This window comes from Cervus elaphus, chromosome 13 (genome assembly GCF_910594005.1).
Source record: "Cervus elaphus chromosome 13, mCerEla1.1, whole genome shotgun sequence".
Lineage (NCBI taxonomy): Eukaryota > Metazoa > Chordata > Mammalia > Artiodactyla > Cervidae > Cervus > Cervus elaphus.
The window spans coordinates 58,468,901-58,488,486 of record NC_057827.1 but is presented as its reverse complement, the minus strand read 5'-3'; the positions used below and the strand labels follow the sequence as shown (position 1 = coordinate 58,488,486).

Sequence of the window (19,586 nt, the reverse complement as noted above, 5' to 3'; positions counted from 1 at the left end):
TCCAACTCTCACATCCATACATGACTACTGGAAAAACCATAGCTTTGCCTAGATGGACCTTTGTTGGGAAAGTAATGTCTCTGCTTTTTACTATGCTGTCTAGGTTAGTCATAACTTTTCTTCCAAGGAGTATGCGTCTTTTAATTTCATGGCTGCAGTCACCATCTGCAGTGATTTTGGAGCCCCCCAAAATAAAGTCTGTCACTGTTTCCACTGTTTCCCCATCTATCTGCCATGAAGTGATGGGACTAGATGCCACGATCTTCGCTTTTTGAAAGTTGAGTTTTAAGTCAGCTTTTTCACTGTCCTCTTTCATGAACTTCATCAAGAGGCTCTTTAGTTCTTCTCCCATAAGGATGGTGTCATCTGCATATCTGAAGTTATTGGTATTTCTCCCGGCAATCTTGATTCCAACTTGTGCTTCATCCAGCCCAGCATTTTGCGTGATGTACTCTGCATATAAGTTGAATAGACAGGGTGACAATATACAGCCTTGACATACTCCTTTCCCAATTTGGAACCAGTCTGTTGTTCCATGTGCAGTTCTAACTTGCTTCTTGACCTGCATACAGATTTCTCCGGAGGCAGGTAAGGTGGTCTGGTATTCTGATCTTTTGAAGAATTTTCCACTGTTGTGATCCACACAGTCAAAGGCTTTGGCATAGTCAATAAAGTAGAAGTAGATATTTTTCTGGAACTCTCTTGCTTTTTCGATGATTCAGTGGATGTTGGTGATTTGATCGCTGGTTCTTCTGCCTTTTTTAAATCCACCTTGAACATCTGGAAGTTCACGGTTCATGTACTATTGAGGCCTGGCTTGGAGAATTTTGAAGATTACTTTGCTAGCTTGTGAGATGAGTGCAATTGTGTGGTAGTTTGAACATTCTTTGTCCTTGCCTTTCTTTGGGATTGAAATGAAAACTGACCTTTTCCAGTCCTGTGGCCACTGCTGAGTTTTCCAAATTTGCTGGCATGTTGAGTGCAGCACTTTCACAGCATCATCTCTTAGGATTTGAAATAGCTCAGCTGGAATTCCATCACCTCCAGTAGCTTTGTTTGTAGAGATGCTTCCTAAGGCCCGCTTGACTTTGCATTCCAAGATGTCTGGCTCTAGGTGAGTGATCAAGCCATTGTGGTTATCTGGGTCATGTCCTTGCCACCGCGTCTTAATATCTTCTGCTGCTTTTAGATCCATACCATTTCTGTCCTTTATCGAGCTCATCTTTGCATGAAATGTTCCCTTGGTATCTCTAATTTTCTTCAAGAGATCTCTAGTCTTTCCCATTCTATTGTTTTCCTCTATTTCTTTGCATTCATCAGTGATCAGATCAGTGCATTATGTAATCTGGGAAACCAAAAAATTCATGTGACTCACTTTATTGCAATATTTGCTTTATTAGAAACAAAGTTGCAGCATCTTCAAGATATTTCTATTCATCTCCATGACTTATTCATTTTATAATTGAAATTTTGTAGTCTTTGATTCCCTTCACTCAGTTACTCCTTTTTTTTATTTTTAAAAAATGCGTTTATTTTTAATTGAAGGATAATCCCTTTACAACATTATGTTGGTTTATGTCATACATCAGTGTGAATCAGCCATAGGTATACCTCTGTCCCCTGACTCTTGAAACTCCCTACCACCTCCTGTCCCATCCCGCCTCTCCAGGGTTGTTACGGAGCCCCAGTTTGAGTTCCCTGGGCCATACAGCAAATTCCCATTGACTGTCTGTTTTACAGATGGTAGCGTATTTGGTTCCATGTTACTCTCTCCATCCATCCCACTCTCTCCTTCTTCCTCCACTGCTGTGTCCACAAGTCTCCTCTCTATGTCTGCGGTCTCCAGTGCTGCCCTGCAAGCAGGTTCATCAGTACTAGCTTTCTAGATTCCATACATATATGTTAATATATGATATTTGTTTTACTCTTCTGACTTACTTCACTCCATATAATAGGCTCTTGTTTCTTCCTTATTTTTAATGTAAATATTTATAGTAATAAATTTTTCCCATAGTACCACTTTCGCTTCATCCCGTGAGTTTTGGCATATTGTAGTTTCATTTTCATTTGCCTCTAAGTATTTCACAGTTTCCCTTGTGATTTCTTCTTTGGTAGTTGCTAGTTTTAATGTGCTTTATTTAGTTCCCGCGATTTTGGAATTTTACAGTTTCTTTGTTAATGACTTTTTTACATCATCTCCTTGTGGTCAGAGGAGATACTTTATGTGATACTGAGTTTTTTATAGGTTCAATATATAAATGAGGTCCTGTAGTACTTTCTCTGACTGATTTCATTTAGCATAATGCCCTCAAGTTTCCTCCACTGTTGCATATGGCAGGGTTCCCTTCTTTTAGTGGCCAAATAATATTCTTTTGTGTATATGCACCACATTTTCTTTATCAGTTCATCTGTTGATAAACATTTAGGTTGTTTCCATGTTTCAGTTATTCTGAACAATGCTTTAATGAAAATGAGGATGCAACTATCTATTCAAGATAGTGATTTCATTTCCTTTGGATATATACCCAAAAGTTGAATTGCTGGATCATATGGTATTTTCAGTCTTAATTTTTTATTGTGTCTTCACACTGTTTTTCACAGTGGCTGCACCAATTTACATTCCCACCAACAGTGTACACGTGTTCTCTTTTCTCTAAACCTTAACTAACATTTGTTATCTTTAGTCTTTTTGATAATAACTCAGATGTCTAGTCTTTAATGTCTCGTTCTAAAAAGGGAAAAAAGGGAGAAATTAAGGAGCAAATAAGGGGGGAAAGCCCAAGCCCTTTAAATTCCCTGGAAGTCATTTCAGCCAGGGGAGAGTGGGACTTGCAACACTGAGAGATGTGCAAAATAATGGCCACCCTCCTTTTTGTCTGCATTTGTGTGGTAAGAAACCACAATCAGCAAACAGAACACAGTTCCACAATATTTGGAGGACAAAGTTCTTTTTGCCCACCCTGGTTCCTGTAAGCTGTGTGCAACTGCCCCAGAAACATATGCATAATTGTTTGCCATGAGACTGAAAATGGAGGATGGGTAACTTCTACTGTGTTAAGAGCTGAAATTAACCACAATTTACTATCCACGTCTTCCTCTGAAAGTTGCAAGCCTTCAATAGACTCCAGAGTTCCCAAAGAGTTACATCCGATAGATTCTTCCAGTGCAATTGTTGTCCACATGGGGAGAGAGATTCCTAGTGCAACCTACTCTACCATCTTCCCAGAATCCTCTGGCAGGGATGGGGTGGTGGTGGTAGATCTTTAGGATCTACAGAAGTAGGATCCTATGAACAACCCTAAAGCAGGGAAACTCTGTTATGAAACATTATGCCTTATTCTCATTTATAATGTCATACCCAAAGACAAATAACATTAATAGCTCCCACACACTGAGCTACTGCAGTTGTGTTCAGAGTGTTACAAGTATCATCTCATTTAATATTCACAACCACCAAGGTGAAGTGGGTAATGTTAGATTACTTTTACAGATTAAACTAATATGATTAAAGCCACACAGCTTGTCAGAGGTTGAGCTGGGTAAATGATACATGGCTCTCCATTTACTTGGTTTGGCGATCAGAAACCTGCCAGAAACAGAGAACAAGTAGCTCCAACACTTTGGCCTGATGTGAAGAGCTGACTCTTTGGAAAGGATCTTGATGCTAGGAAAGATTGAGGGAAATAAGAGAAGGTAACAGAGGGTGAGATGGTCGGACGGCATCACTGACTCACTGGAAATGAGTTTGAGCAAATTCAGAGAAATAGTGAAGGACAGGGAAGCTGGATGTTCATGGGGTCACAAACAGTCAGACACAACTTAGCGACTGAACAGCAACAGATTGAAATTCACAGGGATGAGCCTTTCAGTGCACCAAACAGGAAGAGAGTCAGAGAATGGATCCAGGGGAATAGTCAAATAGAGAATAAACACATATTAGAAATAAAAGTCAAAATAGACTAAGCAAGATTACTTTGGAAATAGTAAAAATAATCAACACTTAAGAAAACTAACTTGACAATATAAACTATTAAAAATCATAGATATAAACTATAGAAACATATCTACATATAGAATGAATAAGTAAGTAGAATTTCAGATGACAAATATTGATGCTAAAGATTAAGAACTTATAAGCGGTGGGGATTTTCTGTGATGAAAAAAGGTGGTGGTTGTGTATTTCTCTTCCTGGCACATTGTGGCTCTCCAATATGAATGAATGAATCAATACTGAAAATAGTAAAAATAAAGGAAACAAAAGTTGATAAGACATTAAATTTTTAACTAAAAGCAAAACCAAAAATAAAAGCGAAAATACTTCTGGATTATTTGAAGTAGAAAATGTAAATCAATGTTAAAGGCACAAAAGAATCAAGCCAACCTTGGTTTTTTCTCTGCTGCAACAAATAATATCACATATTCTTTTAGAGAAACTTTGGAGAAAAAGATTACCTAAGAATCTGGAGTCAATTCAACCCAGGTGGCTCAGTGGTAAAAACTCAGCCTGCCAAAGCAGGAAACGCAGGAGACGCGGGTTTGATCCCTGGGTCAGGAAGATCTCCTGGTGGAGGAAATGACAACCCAGTCCAGTATTCTTGCCTGGAAAATCCCATGGACAGAGGAGCCTGGCGGACTACAGTCCGTGGGGTCACAAGGAGTCTGACACGACTGAGCAACTGCTCATGCACAACTAGTTGTTCATATGCAAAACCAACAGAAGAATGTTATAAACATATTTCATCAAATATAAGCTTTATTAAGTGTAAGATACACTTGGTTCTATTCACACAAAGAAAGGAAAAACTCTTCCAGTTAAACTTTAACACAGTGTTTTAACAATGATCATACTGACATTATTTCCCCAACTTGGTGTGTGATAAGGCAATAAATTCATGTGAATCTTCAAAGTAAAACATGTAATTTCATCTGCTTATAGGCTTCTTTCCTCTTAGGTCATGTAAAATAGTTGGTGATTGTTCTACAAGAAAATGTGGTAGTGTGGTAATTCTTCAGTGCCATTTGCTTTTTTTTGATGAATATAGGCCGTGCTTTGTTTTCCTCTCTTGCTGAACCCACAATAATTTTGTTTCAATACGAAATTATATTGTAATATTTTAAAGCATTTTAAGCAGCATTATAACTCAACATGTGTTATACCAGTGATCCGGGGAAGTAATGACAATATAAAGAACGAAGACAAAGTATTGCTATAATCCCCTGTAGCTGATTGACTACTATGGCATGATTGCCACCTAGTGGATGATGATTATAAGACATCAATTATAAAACGTCCATTTCCATGATGTTAAAATATGAAAAAAGTCTACCTTATGTTTATAGATGAAATACGGCATATTGAACCTTAGTAATTGTAGTGGTTAATTTCATGTGTTGACTTGACTGAGCCAGTGAAAGTCACTCAGTCGTGTCCCACTCTTTCTGACCCTGTGGATTGTAGCCCACCAGGCTCCTATGTCCATGGAATTCTCCAGGCAAGAATACTGGAGTGGGTTGCCATGCCCTCCTCCAGGGCATCTTCCCAATCCAGGGATCCGACCCAGGTCTCCCACATTGCAGGCAGATTCTTTATCGTCTGAATTACCAAGGGGTGCCCAAATTAAACATATTTCTGCACGTGTCTGTGTGGCTGTTTCTGGACCAGATTAACATTTGAATCTATAGACTGCCCTGCCCAGTATGGGTGGGTATCATCCAGTCTGTAAAAGAGCTAAATAGAACAAAAAGGTGGAGGAGGGAGGAATTCACCCCTTCTGCTTCTTGTGCACCTGCTCAAGTTGGGACATCTGTTTTCTGTTCTCCCACCCAACAACCCAGTTCTCAGCCTTTGGGCTCCAACTAGGAGTCACACCACCAACTCCCCTGGTGATTGGACCTCTTCTCTACCTTGCAGACAGCAGATCATAGAACTTCTCAGCCTCCGTAATTGCATGAGGTAATTCCTCATGAATTTCTTAATAAATAAATACATATATTGGCTTGTCCAGGGTGATTCTGGTGAGAGAAGCTAGGAGATATATATATACACACACACATGCATACACCTTGAGGCTAAAGTCAGTAGGATTTCCTGATGGATTGGATACAGGGTGTGACAGAAAGTGAGGTGTTAAGAATAGCACCATGGTTTCTGGACTGAGCAGCTAGAATAATGCAGTTGCCCTTATTGGAGATGAGGAAGACTTCCCTAGTGGCTCAGATGGTAAAGAATCTTTCTGCAATGCGGAGACCATGGTTCGATCTCTGGGTTGAGAAGATCCCCAGAGAAGGGAATGGCTACCCACTCCCGTATTCTTGCTGGAGAATTCCATGGACAGAGGAGCCTGGTGAGCTACAGTCCATGGGGTCACAAAGAGTCAGACACGACTGAGTGAGTAACAAGGCTGAACATGGAGGAAGTTTGTGTGAGGGTGAGGAGTGCAGTATGGGGTCAGTTCCGTGGGAGATACTTGGCTGACATGCATATGGAGATGTCATTAGACAGTTATAGGTAAGTCTAGAGTTCAGGAAGGAGAAGGCAATGGCGCCCCACTCCAGTACTCTTGCCTGGAAAATCCCATGGACGGAGGAGACTGGTAGGCTACAGTTCATGGGGTCGCTGGGAGTCGGACATGGCTTTCACTTTTCACTTCCATGCATTGGAGAAGGAAATGGCAACCCACTCCAGTATTCTTGCCTGGAGAATCCCAGGGACAGAGGAGCCTGGTGGGCTGCCGTCTGTGGGGTCGCACAGAGTCGGACACGACTGAAGCGACTTAGCAGCAGCAGCAGCAGCAGAGTTCAGGAAAGAGTGAGATGGGAAGTTTCAATTTGGGAATCATCCACATGTATTTAAAAATTTAAAAACCTGAAACTGGACCAGATATCTTGAGAGAGTAAGAGAAGAGATCTAAGAACTGAATCCTGGGTCACTCCAGTATTTAGGGGTTAGGACAGGAGAATGAGCCAGGAGACCCTGGCCAAATTGGGAAGATGAGCGGGCTTGGTGTCTGGGGCTTGGACATCACACTGAGACGTGAGCGTTCATCGTCCATCCAGGAGAGGGCGCACTCGCTCTCAGTGGGTCAGTGTCTGGTCTCGTGAATGTTGCTGCACCACCAGATTACTGGCAGGACACAGGAGCAACAGGAGATAACCATGTCTGGTTCAACATATTAATCCTAGTATAGCTAATGACCCAGTGGTCTCTACTGATAATTCCCCTTGCCCTGAGGGTTATTTTCTCACTGCCTTCCACCTACTGGGAAGTCTGAGTTCAGTGTTATGAAGAGAAACCACCGCCAGGGGGAGCTAGCCTTCTTTCCTCCGGACATCTGCTCACTCTGTCCTTCACCTGCTTCAAACAGGTTCGGTAATGAAATGGAGCTTGAAAAAAAAAAAAACTTTCCATAGACTTAACAAAAACTAACATGAATTTGCTAATTATGGAGCGCTTCTCTCACCTCTTAGTTTAAATAGAGTTTTATAAGGTAGAGTTTTAAAAGTTCTCTAGTTGTATCATCCAATACTTTGGCCACCTGATGCGAAGAACTGATTCACTGGAAAAGACCCTGATGCTGGGAAAGATTGAAGGCAGGAGGAGAAGGGGACGACAGAGGACGAGGTGGTTGGATAGCATCACTGACTCAATGGACGTGAATTTGAGCAGGCTCCTGGAGTTGGTGATGGACAGGGAAGCCTGACGTCCTGCAGTCCATGGGGTTGCAAAGAGTTGGACACAACTGAGCGACTGAACTGAACTGAAGTGTATCATATCAATATCAAGCGATATCCATTTCTTTCCTAACAGGGTTAGAAAAATATAGTTATATTGGATCTATTTCTGATAAAATTTTCACTTTATACTATGACCACATGGGATTCATACATAAACTGACTCCAGACCACTTTGAAGCTGGTGGATCACTTGCTGCCTTTGGAAATTCTAAAGGTATTTTTGGACAGGTCAGTGATCTAATGTGTTGAAACAGTTTGCCTTATTTTAATAGATGTCATATTCTATATACAGAGAAATAGGGAAACAGGAAAGTGTTTTCCTTGGGACAAACACTCTTAATACTCTTTGCTATTTTTAACTAAAGGAAAAACCTTCATATATCAGGGAACATCTCCAAAACCTTTCAAGTTCCATACAGAGCTTAGACTTACACACACCTGGAATATTTTCATATAAATGTTTTCACAGCAAACCACCAGATATTCTAAACTAGATCCAGCCCAGGTTTACAGTGAGTTTGACTCTCTCAAGGTTGACCTTAAAGAAACATAAGTTCTGGTTTTTCTCACTCTTGACTTTTTTCTTTCTTACTAACCCTTCCCATTTGTTTCTTCCTTTTCTAATGCTAACAGAGAAAGGAATAATCATCTGCATCACAGATGATACTTCATGCAGATTTTTCTAATAATTTTAATGTATAATGGGCCACTTATAAAGATATTTGAACCTAAAAACTCATCACGGAACACATAATCATAATAATGAATTCCCATCAATATATCAGCAAATAAACAGGTTTTTTAACTGGGATCTAATAAAATCTGCACTTTAACTTAAAGGATATAGAATAAAGGGTGACTCTAGTTTTAATAGATCACTCAAAATTACCAGGCCAAGACTGCGGTTCAGAACGCAGTGCTTTAACTTCCCTGTCTTCTGAGATACTGGCAGAGAAAAAAGTGGAACTTCCTAGTGACAGTAAGATACCATCATGTGACTCCCTGTGTGATTTATTCACCAGTCTGTTGTGTATAGAAACAAATCAAATCCTGTGATCAGCAGGGTAGCCCTAACCAAAAAAGCAGTTACCTCAATTTTCACTAACTTCACAATTTGTAGAAAATGTTCTCTTACGTGAAAGTTTAAATTATTAAAATCAAAAGCCAAAATGGGTTTTTATACTCAGGGTGAGTGCATTCAAGGAATTTGCACTCAGTATTATCACCTTCCTCTCCCAAAACAAACTATATCTGTATCCTCTCTGAACACACATGATCCATAAACCTTTTTTGGCTCTGAGTAGTTGCCAAACACTGTCATGAACACTTAATCTTTATAACAATTACTTCTCCTCATTTTACCCACAAGGAAAGTGAGGCACAGGGAGGGTAAATAATAATTCGCCCCAAATTATATACACCACTGGCTAGTACCTGGAATCAGGCATCTAATCAGTTTGGGGCAACAGATTCAGGACCTGTGCTTTTAGTCACTATGCTGTGACTTGCACATTCCCAGGACTTGCACATTCTTTCATGGGATATTCTTGCCACTCCCAGTCTCAGATATCACACAGAACTCTTAAAGCCTTGTCAGCAGTTTTCAAGCGTCCTTAAGCCATCTGTTCAATACAGTGCAATACATGTTCAGTCCCATGTGTATTCTCCTGGCGTCTGTTTCCCATTCTCTCCCCTTCTCGGTGAGTTCCCAAATTTCAGAGACCAGAGGAAAAGGCATGACAGAATGTGGGTCTGAACGGCACTGCTTGATGGTGGCTGCTCCATCATACTGCCGCATCTACCCCTCCGTCCTCATGTCACAGCAACCAGGCAACTCCAGCATCCCCTTGGGACTGGTCCCCACCTGTCTTCTCACTCCTACAATTTCCCAAAGCTGGACAAGATCAGCATCAGAGAAGGGTATGTTGGAAAGATGACTTGCAGATCAGAAATCTGGTCCAAAGTTGTCTGTGTTGAGTGAGAGAAGTCTTGTGAACCACCAGCCTCGAGGACTCAGCAGCAGCAGTACAGAGTTACCAGCATGACATGGGGGGCGTAGCTCTCAAGTGTCAGGAGGTGCTTCTCAGCCCCTTGCTTACAGAATACTCCAAACAGGAGCCAAGTTCTAGAACCTGCACTTCTAAGCTCTTCCCCCACATATGAGATAAGACACTCCGGTCTGCTGTTGCAGCCTTCTATACAGGAATGTTAAACTGAACTTCACTCTTCAGAATTTCTCCTCCTCCTCAACAGAAAAGTGTGTTTTCCCTCCCATCTGCATGGATATTCAGCAATATTCCTTCTACTGATAAGAAAAGCAATATTGTTTTGATGTGAAATGGAAGCAAATCCATTATTTGCATTTTGTCATAGTGGAATTATGCTGTTGTTGTTCAGTCACTAAATTGTGTCCAACTCTTTGCAACCCCATGGACTGTAGCACGCCAGGCTTCCCTGTCCCTTCACTATCTCCTGGAGTTTGCTCCAACTCATGTCCACTGAGTTGGTGATGCCATCCACCCATCTCATCATCTATAGCCCCCTTCTCCTCCTGCCCTCAATCTTTCCCAGCATCAGAATCTTTTCCAATGAATCAGCTCTTCACATCTGGTGGCCAAAATATTGGAGCTTCAGCTTCAGCATCAGTCCTTCTAATGAATATTCAGGGTTAATTTCTTTTGGGATTGACAGTTTGTTCTCCTTGCAGTCCAAATAAATTCATTATTTTCTCTTTTCATGTTCCAGGCTTTTGACATGGGCTTTGACACTGCCCTTGCTCCACAGTATCTCACCTTAAATGAAATGATATTTTATGCATATGTGCCCAAGAATGAACCGAAGGATAGAGTATACACCAAGAGGTTCTATGACATTCACTTTGGAAAATTGATACACTCCAGGTAGGTACTGATTAGCTTCACAGATTGTACACTGGTATCTAAATTCTAAATTTTGAGCCTAGCTTTTGGAGTAATTTTCTTAGTCAAGGAGAGACAGTGTTTTTGAACACCTTGCAAGATCAAATACATTTGTAGACTTCAAGGTGCTTTGCACAGTGCCCCAGTTTTAGGAACATGGGGCCAGGTATATCGGCACCATCAGGCCAACCTAAAGAAATGTGTGCTTGTTGTCCTGAGTTTCAAAAATGTCTGGGCTACGCTGGGTACTGCTTATCCTCAGAGCTCACTCCCATGGCAGTTGTCATATGTCCTATGACAAACAAATCTAACATAGAGGAGACCATCCTGCATGAAATACTGCCTGACAGGGTATGCAGCGTTCTCAGGAATGCTTTCTTCAAGGGTATTAGCAAGAGCCAATGACCCTGAAAGCTGCCTTTAAGGCCTAAAATCTTTGAAAAACAATATGAATTCTGCAAGTACCCCCTCCCACACACACACATCTAACAACCAGAAAAGGAACAGTCTCAGATTACCAGAAACTCACCCCGTTCCCAAACTGGTGAGCCCTGTTCCACCAGGTTGAAATCTCTCTATTATACATCCATTGGTCTATCAACTAGATAATGTCCCATAGCCAACAGCTCCTGGAGAAGGAAATGGCAACCCACTGCAGTACTCTTGCCTGGAAAATCCCATGGATGGAGGAGCCTGGTAGGCTGCAGTCCATGGGATCGCTAAGAGTCATACACGACTGAGCGACTTCACTTTCACTTTTCACTTCCATGCATTGGAGAAGGAAATGGCAGCCCCCTCCAGTGTTCTTGCCTGGAGAATCCCAGGGACGGGGGAGCCTGGTGGGCTGCCGTCTATGGGTCACACAGAGTCGGACACGACTGAAGTGACTTAGCAGCCTCAGCCAACAGCTCCATGCTCCACCCAACACCTCCCTCAGAGGTAGATTGTACAGACAGAAAGCAAACATAATATAGCAGATGTTGGCATCAGGTTTTATTCCACAATGATTGTAGAATCTTCTGTCTCTAAGAAAAGTATCCGTGATCATCAATAACTATTTGTTTTTGATGGTTTCGTATGTGTGATATTACAAATCCAGTAGTGCCTGTTTATATAGGTATGTCTTTGTAAGAAACATAATCACTCTTTAAAATTAACATATGATCAGTATCATCTCAATGTTAATATCAATTTTTATCCTAATTATTTTGAAAGCATATGATAATTCTCTAAAAGATCAGAATGTTTAAAAAGCAGCATAGCATGTTCTATATTCAGTCAGTAATTTTGCTCACTTGCACAGAAACTAGAGAATGGGCATTTCTGAGGAAGGACATGGTAGCAAAGAGCTAGGATCTGGAAACTGGAGGCAGGTGGGACTTCAACCAGAAAGGTCAAGGATTTGGGAGCCGGAGTCATGAGGTCAGCTGTAGGCCAAAGGAAGATGTCTAGGTGGTCAGGGGTGAAGCAGGATGAGCCCTATATTTTCCTCTTCCACAAAGAGTTTTTCATTACTGTATTTGACCTTCCCTAGGTCACGCTGACAAATTTTCTCTAACCAGGTAACTTGTGTGAATAGCACCCTGTCTTGGATCTTCTTGGCCTTTGTTCTTGCACTTAAATGTTAGATTCAGCTAGTCAAGTTCCATTAAGGAAAAAAAAAGCACAACAACCTGTTAATAAAAATTACTTCTTGCAACCAAATTCTGCTTTACAGCTGCAGTTAGATCCTGGGTGGAGAGTTCTGACTCTTCTTGCAATAGGATACTCAATTTGTGCTCCTAGAAGTTTAGGCCCAAGACAACTTCCTGACTCTCCATAAGGATAGAGGATTATTATTTTAGTCTTCCCTCACTCATAATGTGTCTTTGCCTGTGCCCCAGTGACGAGTAGCTTTGCTTCCTCTCTCTCCATGGTTTAAAGCTTCTGCTGTGTAGAGGAGAGAGGGGAGGTGGGAGGGAAGGGGAGGGAGCCTGGGCTTCAGTGCCAACACCCTCCAGGCCCTCCTCCCCAGCCAGGATCACTTCTTTTGAGGCCCGTGTTTAACTGTTTAATGCCCAGCCAAGGCTTTTGCTTCTTATGAAAGAAGTTTCAGGGAAGTGAATGAGACTTCCTCCCTGTTTCCTCCCACCCTCTCCAGCCTCCCTATAATGACCTTGCCCCTCACTCCCTTGCTGTCTGCACCACCAGCAGGGACTTTCTCTGGTCCACTCTCTGCCCCAGTCTTTCTTCTGAGGCCCATGGGAAGGAGCTTGCAAGTGAGTGCAGCTCCCTTTTGAAAGGTGCCCCAGAATTTCCAGACTCACAAACCAGCACATCTTGGTCTTTGACAGTTTTTTGTTTGTTTTTTTATTTTTAGACATTTCTTATTTATTTCTTTTGTGGCCAGTACCATGTTTCTCCCTTCTATGCTCTTCCACAAGTGAGACTGTTCCTGTGTTCAGACTCTCCTTGGGATGGCTTATTCCCTTGGATTTCTGGTTAGTTCTTGGATGGCTTAAGGAAAGTGACAACTTTGTGATTTATCCATTTTGTTTCATTGCTTGTTGGGCTGCTTCTTTCTTCATCAAAAGCCAAAGCAGAATGCCTTATAACTGACGTTTGTGTAGCAATCTCAGGTGTTTCAAATTTGCTAAACTCATTTGCTGGTTCTAGTACTTTTTCTATATATTCTTTTGGATTTTTGGAGTAGGGGTAAATATTTTTCTAGGCAGATAATCACATCACCTGCAGATAATTTGTTTATTTTAACATCTTTTAGCATATTATACATTTCTTTCTGTTACAGTATCTAGGAGCTTATTAAATATAAATGAAGCTAATGGGTGTCATTCTGTTCAGGCCACTCTAATCAAACACAAAAACACTGGCTGGCTTATGTGTGTGTGCTAAGTCACTCAGTCCTGTCCAACTCTCTGTGACCCCATGGGCTATAGCCCACCAGGCTCCTCTGCCCACGGGGGTTCTCCAGACAGATGGCTTATAAACAAATGTATTTCTCACAGTTATGAAGACCAGAAGCCTAAGATTAAGGTGCCAGTGTGGTGAGTTTCTGGTGCAGGCTCTCTCCTGGGTATAGATTGCCAACTTCTCGCTGTGTACTGTCATGATTGAAAGGGGCAGGGTGCTAAACTGATTCACAAATGCTTCACCTGCATGACCTGAATCACTTCCCAAAAGCTTCATCTCCAAATACCACCACTTTGGGCATTATGTTTTCAACACAGGAATTTTGGAGGGATACAAACATTCAGACCATTAGCGGTGGGCTTCCTCGTTCCTGACTTTTAAAAAAATATTTTAAACATTTCACCATCACATACTATCCTTTCCATACATTTTTAAAAACTGTTTTTCATTTACAGTTATTTTTTTTTCAGTTTAAGAAGTGTTTTCTTTTTGTTTTTAACTTAAATGTTTCTCCTGTATCTATTGAACTTATCTATATAATTTTTTCCTTTGAACTTTTACTTGATGCTGTGAATTATATTATAGATTGAATGTTGAATCAGACTGAAAGTCATGAAATAAACCTATCTAGGTCATTGTGTATTATCTATGTTTATACATTTCATACACTGTTGCATGCAGTGTTAGAATTCACTTGTTAGATTAATCTTGTTAATTGTGATTTTCCAATTTTCTTTATCCTTAACTGATTTTTTCTTTTGTGATCTATCAATTATTGAATTATGTTAACATTTTCTGATGTGATATTGAATTTTTCAATTCTTCATTGTAGTTCTGTCAATTTTGCCTTATATATGTGTGAGGCTGTTTTTAGATATGTATAAGTTTAAAATTGTTACATCTTCTCAGACTTGCTTATAATGTTGATTTCATGGGTATATACTTATCCTTAAAATCATCAAGTTGTTTATGTTAAGTATGTAAGGCCTTTTATGTGTCAATCATAACTCAATAAAGTAGTTTAAAATAAGACAACTATTTGCAGTGTTACAAAAAAGAATTGTTACATCTTCTTGATGAGTTGAACATTTTATTGGTATTTAATGACTACGTTTATATTTATAATGCTTTTTTGCATTACAGCCTAGAGGGTATAACAAAATATGCATAACATAAAATTTACCATTTTAGCCATTTTTAAGAGTGCAGTTCTGTGGCATTAAGTATATTCACATGGTTGTGCAACCATCACCACTGTCCATCTCCAGAACTATTTCTTTGTTTTTTTTTAGAACTTTTTTTAATTGGAGAGCTTAGTCCAATTACACTTGGACTGACTTGTGTGGATAGTGCAGAGTGAGATGGTGTGTTGGAAGGTCAGTGAGAAGGTAGGGAAGTATCAGATCATATAGGGAACTGTAGGCTGCATAGGGGTTTACATTTTATTCTTGGTGCCAGGGGAAGCCATTGGAAAGTTTTATATAGGATAGTGAAATAATTTATATTTTTTAAAAGATCATTTGCTGTGAAAAGACTAGGACAGGGTGAGAGTCAAAGTCTCCAAGCTCCTTGGAAAGCTACTGAAATAATACAGGTGAGAAAAGAAGATGGTCGAAACAGTGCACTTGAGAAGAGACAGGATTTGGTGGTGGATTGCCTGTTGTGGGAATGAGCAAGAGAGCCATCAAGAATCTGTTGGGTTTTAGTTTGTAGCTAGGTAGAAGATGCTGTCATTTTCTGAGATTTGGAGTGCAGGGTTAGGCAGGGTGAGTGAGACTTGCATATTGGAAATATTAAGTGTGAAATACCTATTAGGTACCTAGGTAAAGATGTGAAGTTGACAGTTGCCTGGATATACGAATGCATACTGCAAAAATAGCGGAAGCTCTGCATTTGGTAGTTGTTCCAATATAAATGGATGTATGTAGAGAAGAAAAGGCCTCAGGCCCTCCAGGAAGAGAGATTAGGCAGAAGAGGAGGCCCCAGCCAAGGAAACTAAAAAGGAATAGCCAGTAAAATAGAAAGAAAAAAACAAAAAAAAACAGGGTAAAGTGGGAACATGTAAGCCAAGGGAGGCGGATGTTTTGGAAAGTATGGAGTAAACCACTGTGACCCATGTGACTGAGAGACTGAGTAACATGAGAACCAAGAAGTGCAGTGACCTTTGGATGTGGCAACCTTCCAGGCTGTAGTAACCGTGATTAAAGCAGCTTCATTGGCTTGGGATGAGGGCAGTGGGCTGGAGAAGCAGCACGGGTACTGGAATTGGAGTTTAGCAGGTATAGGTAGTTACGTTTGATGGCGACTGCCTTTGTGTAGTGTTTTCCCCACTCAACAGATATTCCTCTCCACCTCGGGACTTCCTGACTCCTAATTTTAAGCCCATCCTTCATTGCCCAAACCCTCTTCTCTCCTTTTAAAGCTGAATTCTTACCTCTCCTGTAAGAGTGGAGCTTGACTGCCCCCCAGGAGCCATCCTGGACACTTGAATACAGGAGACTCATTTACTTCTCCAGTGGTGGGACAAGTGGGATGGCAGGGTCAGCAATTAAAGTGTCTGCCTGGCTATTGGTCAGTGACTCCAGATGCAAAGAGGTTAATAGTTTTTTTAAATTATGGTAATAAGCTTTATTTTTTAAGAGCAGAGTTAGGAGCAAGCAACATGGATCAGAAAGTACAGAGAGTTCCCATGTGCCTCATCTCCACACATATCTCCCTCACTTTGTATCTGACACTACAGTGGTTTATTTGTTCCAATCCATGAACCTATACTGACATATCATCAATCACCTGAAGTCCATAGTTTACATTAGGATTCACTCTTGGTGTTGTACATTCTATGGATTTTGGCAATTCTATAGTGATACATATACAACTTATATTATCATACAGAATAGGTTCATTGCCCTGAAAGTCCTCTCTGCTTTTCCTATTCATCCCTCCACCCTACTAACCCCTGACATCCATATTGTCTCTATTTTGCTGTTGTTGTTCAGTTGCCAAGTTGTGTCCAACTTTTTGCGACCCCATGGACTGCAGCAAGCCAGGCTCCCCTGTCCTTCACAATCTCCTGGAGTTTGTTCAGATTCATATCCATTGAGTTAATGATGCCATCCAACCATCTCATCCTCTGTCGCCCCCCTTCTCCTCCTGCCTTCAATCTTTCCCAGCATCAGGGTCTTTCCCAATGAGTCAGTTCTTTGCATCAGGTGGCCAAAGTTTTAGAGCTTCAGCTTCAGCAAGGAATGAATATTCAGGGTTGATTTCCTTTAGGATGGACTGGTTTGATCTCCATGGCATCCAAGGGACTCCCAAGAGTCTTCTTCAGCACCACAATTAGAAACCGTCAGTTCTTCGGTGTTCAGCCTTCTTTGACGGCTCAGTGGGTAAAGAATCCACCTGCAACGCAGGAGACACAGGAGACGTGAGTTTGATTCCTGGATCAGGAAGATCCCCTGGAGAAGGAAATGACAACCCACTCCAGTATTCTTGCCTGGGCAATCCCATGGTCAGAGAAGCCTGGTAAGCTACAGTCCATGGGGTCGCAAAGAGTTGGACATGACTGAGCACATAAGCTCAACAACAGTCTGGCCACTTAACCACTGTGTGTTCTCTTTCAGATTGCTTACAGCTCAATAATTGCAGTCTTCTTTATGGTTCAACTCTCACATCCGTACATGACTACTGGAACAATCATAGCTTTGATTATATGGACCTTTGTTGGCAAAGTGATATCCCTGCTTTTTAAAATGCTGTCTAGGTTTGCCATAGCTTTCCTTTCAAGAGAAGGTGTCTTTTAATTTCATTGCTGCAGTCACTATCCATGGTGATTTTGGAGCCCAAGAACATAAAATCTGTCACGGTTTCCACTTTTTCCCCTAATGTTTGCATGAAGTGATGGGACCAGATGCCATGATACTAGTTTTCTGCATGTTGAGTTTCAAGCCAGCTTTTTTACTCTCTTCTTTCACCTTCATCAAAAGGCTCTTTAGTTCCTCTTCACTTTCTGCCATGAGAGTGATATCATCTGCATATCTAAAGTTATTGATATTTCTCCCAGCAATCTTGACTCCAGCTTGTGGTTCATCCAGCCCAGCATTTTGCATGATGTACTCTGCATAGAAGTTAAATAAGCAGGGTGACAATATACAGCCCTGTCATACTCCTTTCCAAATTTTGAACCAGTCTGTTGTTCCATGTCTGGTTCTAACTGTTGCTTCTTGACCTGAATACAGGTTTCTCAGGAGATGGGTAAGGTATTCCCATCTGTTTAAGAATTCTCCACAGTTTATTGTGATCCACACAGTCAAAGGCTTTAGCATAGTCAATGAAGCAGAAGTAGATGCTGTCTTTATAGTTTTACCTTTTTCAGAATGTCATGTAGTTGGAATCACACAGGGTGTTGCTTTTCATATTGGCTTCTTTCACTTAGTAGTATCCATTTAAGCTTCCTTCATGTCTTTTCATGACTTGATAATTCATTTCTCTTTACCACTGAATAACATTCCATTGTCTGGATATACCTCAGTGTTTTAATCCATTCACATACTGATTAAGCAATCTTGGTTGCTTCCAAGTTTTTGGCTACTTTGAATAATGGTGCCATGAACATTCTTGTTCAGGTTTTGTGTTTAACTCATTTGAATAAATACCAAGGAATTTGTTTTCTGGATCATATGATAAATGGCTTTCACAGTGGCTATACCATTTTACGTTTCCACCAGCAATAAACAAGAGTTCTTGTTGCTCTGTATCCTCACCAGTATTTGGCATTGTAGGTATTTTGGACTATTGCCATTGTAATAAGTATGTAGTGGTATCTCATGGTTGTTTTAATTTTCATTTCCTGATGATATATGATGCATATAATCATCCTTTCATATGCTTATTTGCCATCTGCATTTCTTCTTCAGTGAGGTGTCTGTTTAGACCCTTTGCCCACTTTTCACTGGGCTATTTGTTTTCTTACTGTTGAATTTTAAGAGTTCTTTCTATTTTAGGGGTCAGCATCTGTCAATCCAAAATATGATATTTTGGCTTAAGGATTACTTTTAGTCAAAGGCAATTAAGAAAAAGCAGACATAGAAAGGCAGGATGATTCTTAACCATCAGAGACAACTGGAGACTTCTACCAGTCTAGAGACATTGAGAGAATTCTTCCTAATAAGCACTATTAAAACCAACCCTTCTCTTACAATAGTTTCTCCCATGTATTTACTTTTTCAGTTTGCCACCCTTAGAAGTCTTATCCCCTTTTTCTGTCTCTTGTCACTTCCCCACAAATATATTATTCTTTATTAAGATGCTAGATAAGCCCCAGGTTCTAAACATCCCTTTGAATTACTCATCACTGAAGCTTCTCCCTGTGTAAGGATGACACACATTAATAAATTGTAAATTTTTTATTGTTAATCTAGCTTTTGTCAGTTTAATTTCTAGGGTCCGAGGCACAGAACCTAGGAGGGTAGAGGAAAAAGAGATTCTATTCTTCCCCAATAGTTTATTTTGGATAACAGTCCTTTGTCAGATATGTTTTTCACAACTATTTTCTCCCAGCCCACATCTGTATTCTAATTCTTTTGACAGTGTCTCTCATAAGTATTTAATTTAACAAAGTATGGCTTGTTGATTTTTTTCATTCATTGTGAAAGGACACTCTAAGGATTGTGTCCTTAAAGTTGTATCTAAAAAGTCATCACCATACCCAAATTCTTCTAGATTTTCTCCCATGTTCTCTTTTAGAAGTTTTACATTTTATGTTTAAGTCTGTAATTCATTTTGAGTTAAATTTTTGTGAAGGGTGTAAGGTCTGTGTGTAGATTTATTTTTTCTTGATATGGATATCTTAGCTTAGGGCTTCCCAGGTGGCTCAGTGGTAAAGAATCTGGCTGCCAATACAGAAGATGCAGGAGACAAAGGTTTAATCCCTGGGTAGGGAAGATCTCCTGGAGTAGGAAATGGCAACCCATTTCTTGCCTGGTGGGTTACAGTCCATGGGGTTGCAAAGAGTCAACACGACTGAGT

At 40.6% G+C, this 19,586-nt stretch overlaps 2 protein-coding genes across 2 annotated transcripts in view; one reads left to right on the top strand and one right to left on the bottom strand.

Moving 5' to 3' along the window:
- The window catches only part of LOC122706523 (translation initiation factor IF-2-like), a 162,386-nt gene that overhangs the window by 11,449 nt on the left and 131,351 nt on the right, over positions 1-19,586 (bottom strand). The gene's annotated exons all lie outside the window — the stretch shown is intronic.
- The window catches only part of CATSPERB (cation channel sperm associated auxiliary subunit beta), a 114,729-nt gene that overhangs the window by 60,536 nt on the left and 34,607 nt on the right, over positions 1-19,586 (top strand). The window contains exons 15-16 of the mRNA XM_043921749.1: positions 7,808-7,962; positions 10,480-10,634. Of these exons, the coding sequence (XP_043777684.1) occupies positions 7,808-7,962; positions 10,480-10,634 (310 nt within the window). The remainder of the gene's footprint in view (positions 1-7,807; positions 7,963-10,479; positions 10,635-19,586) is intronic.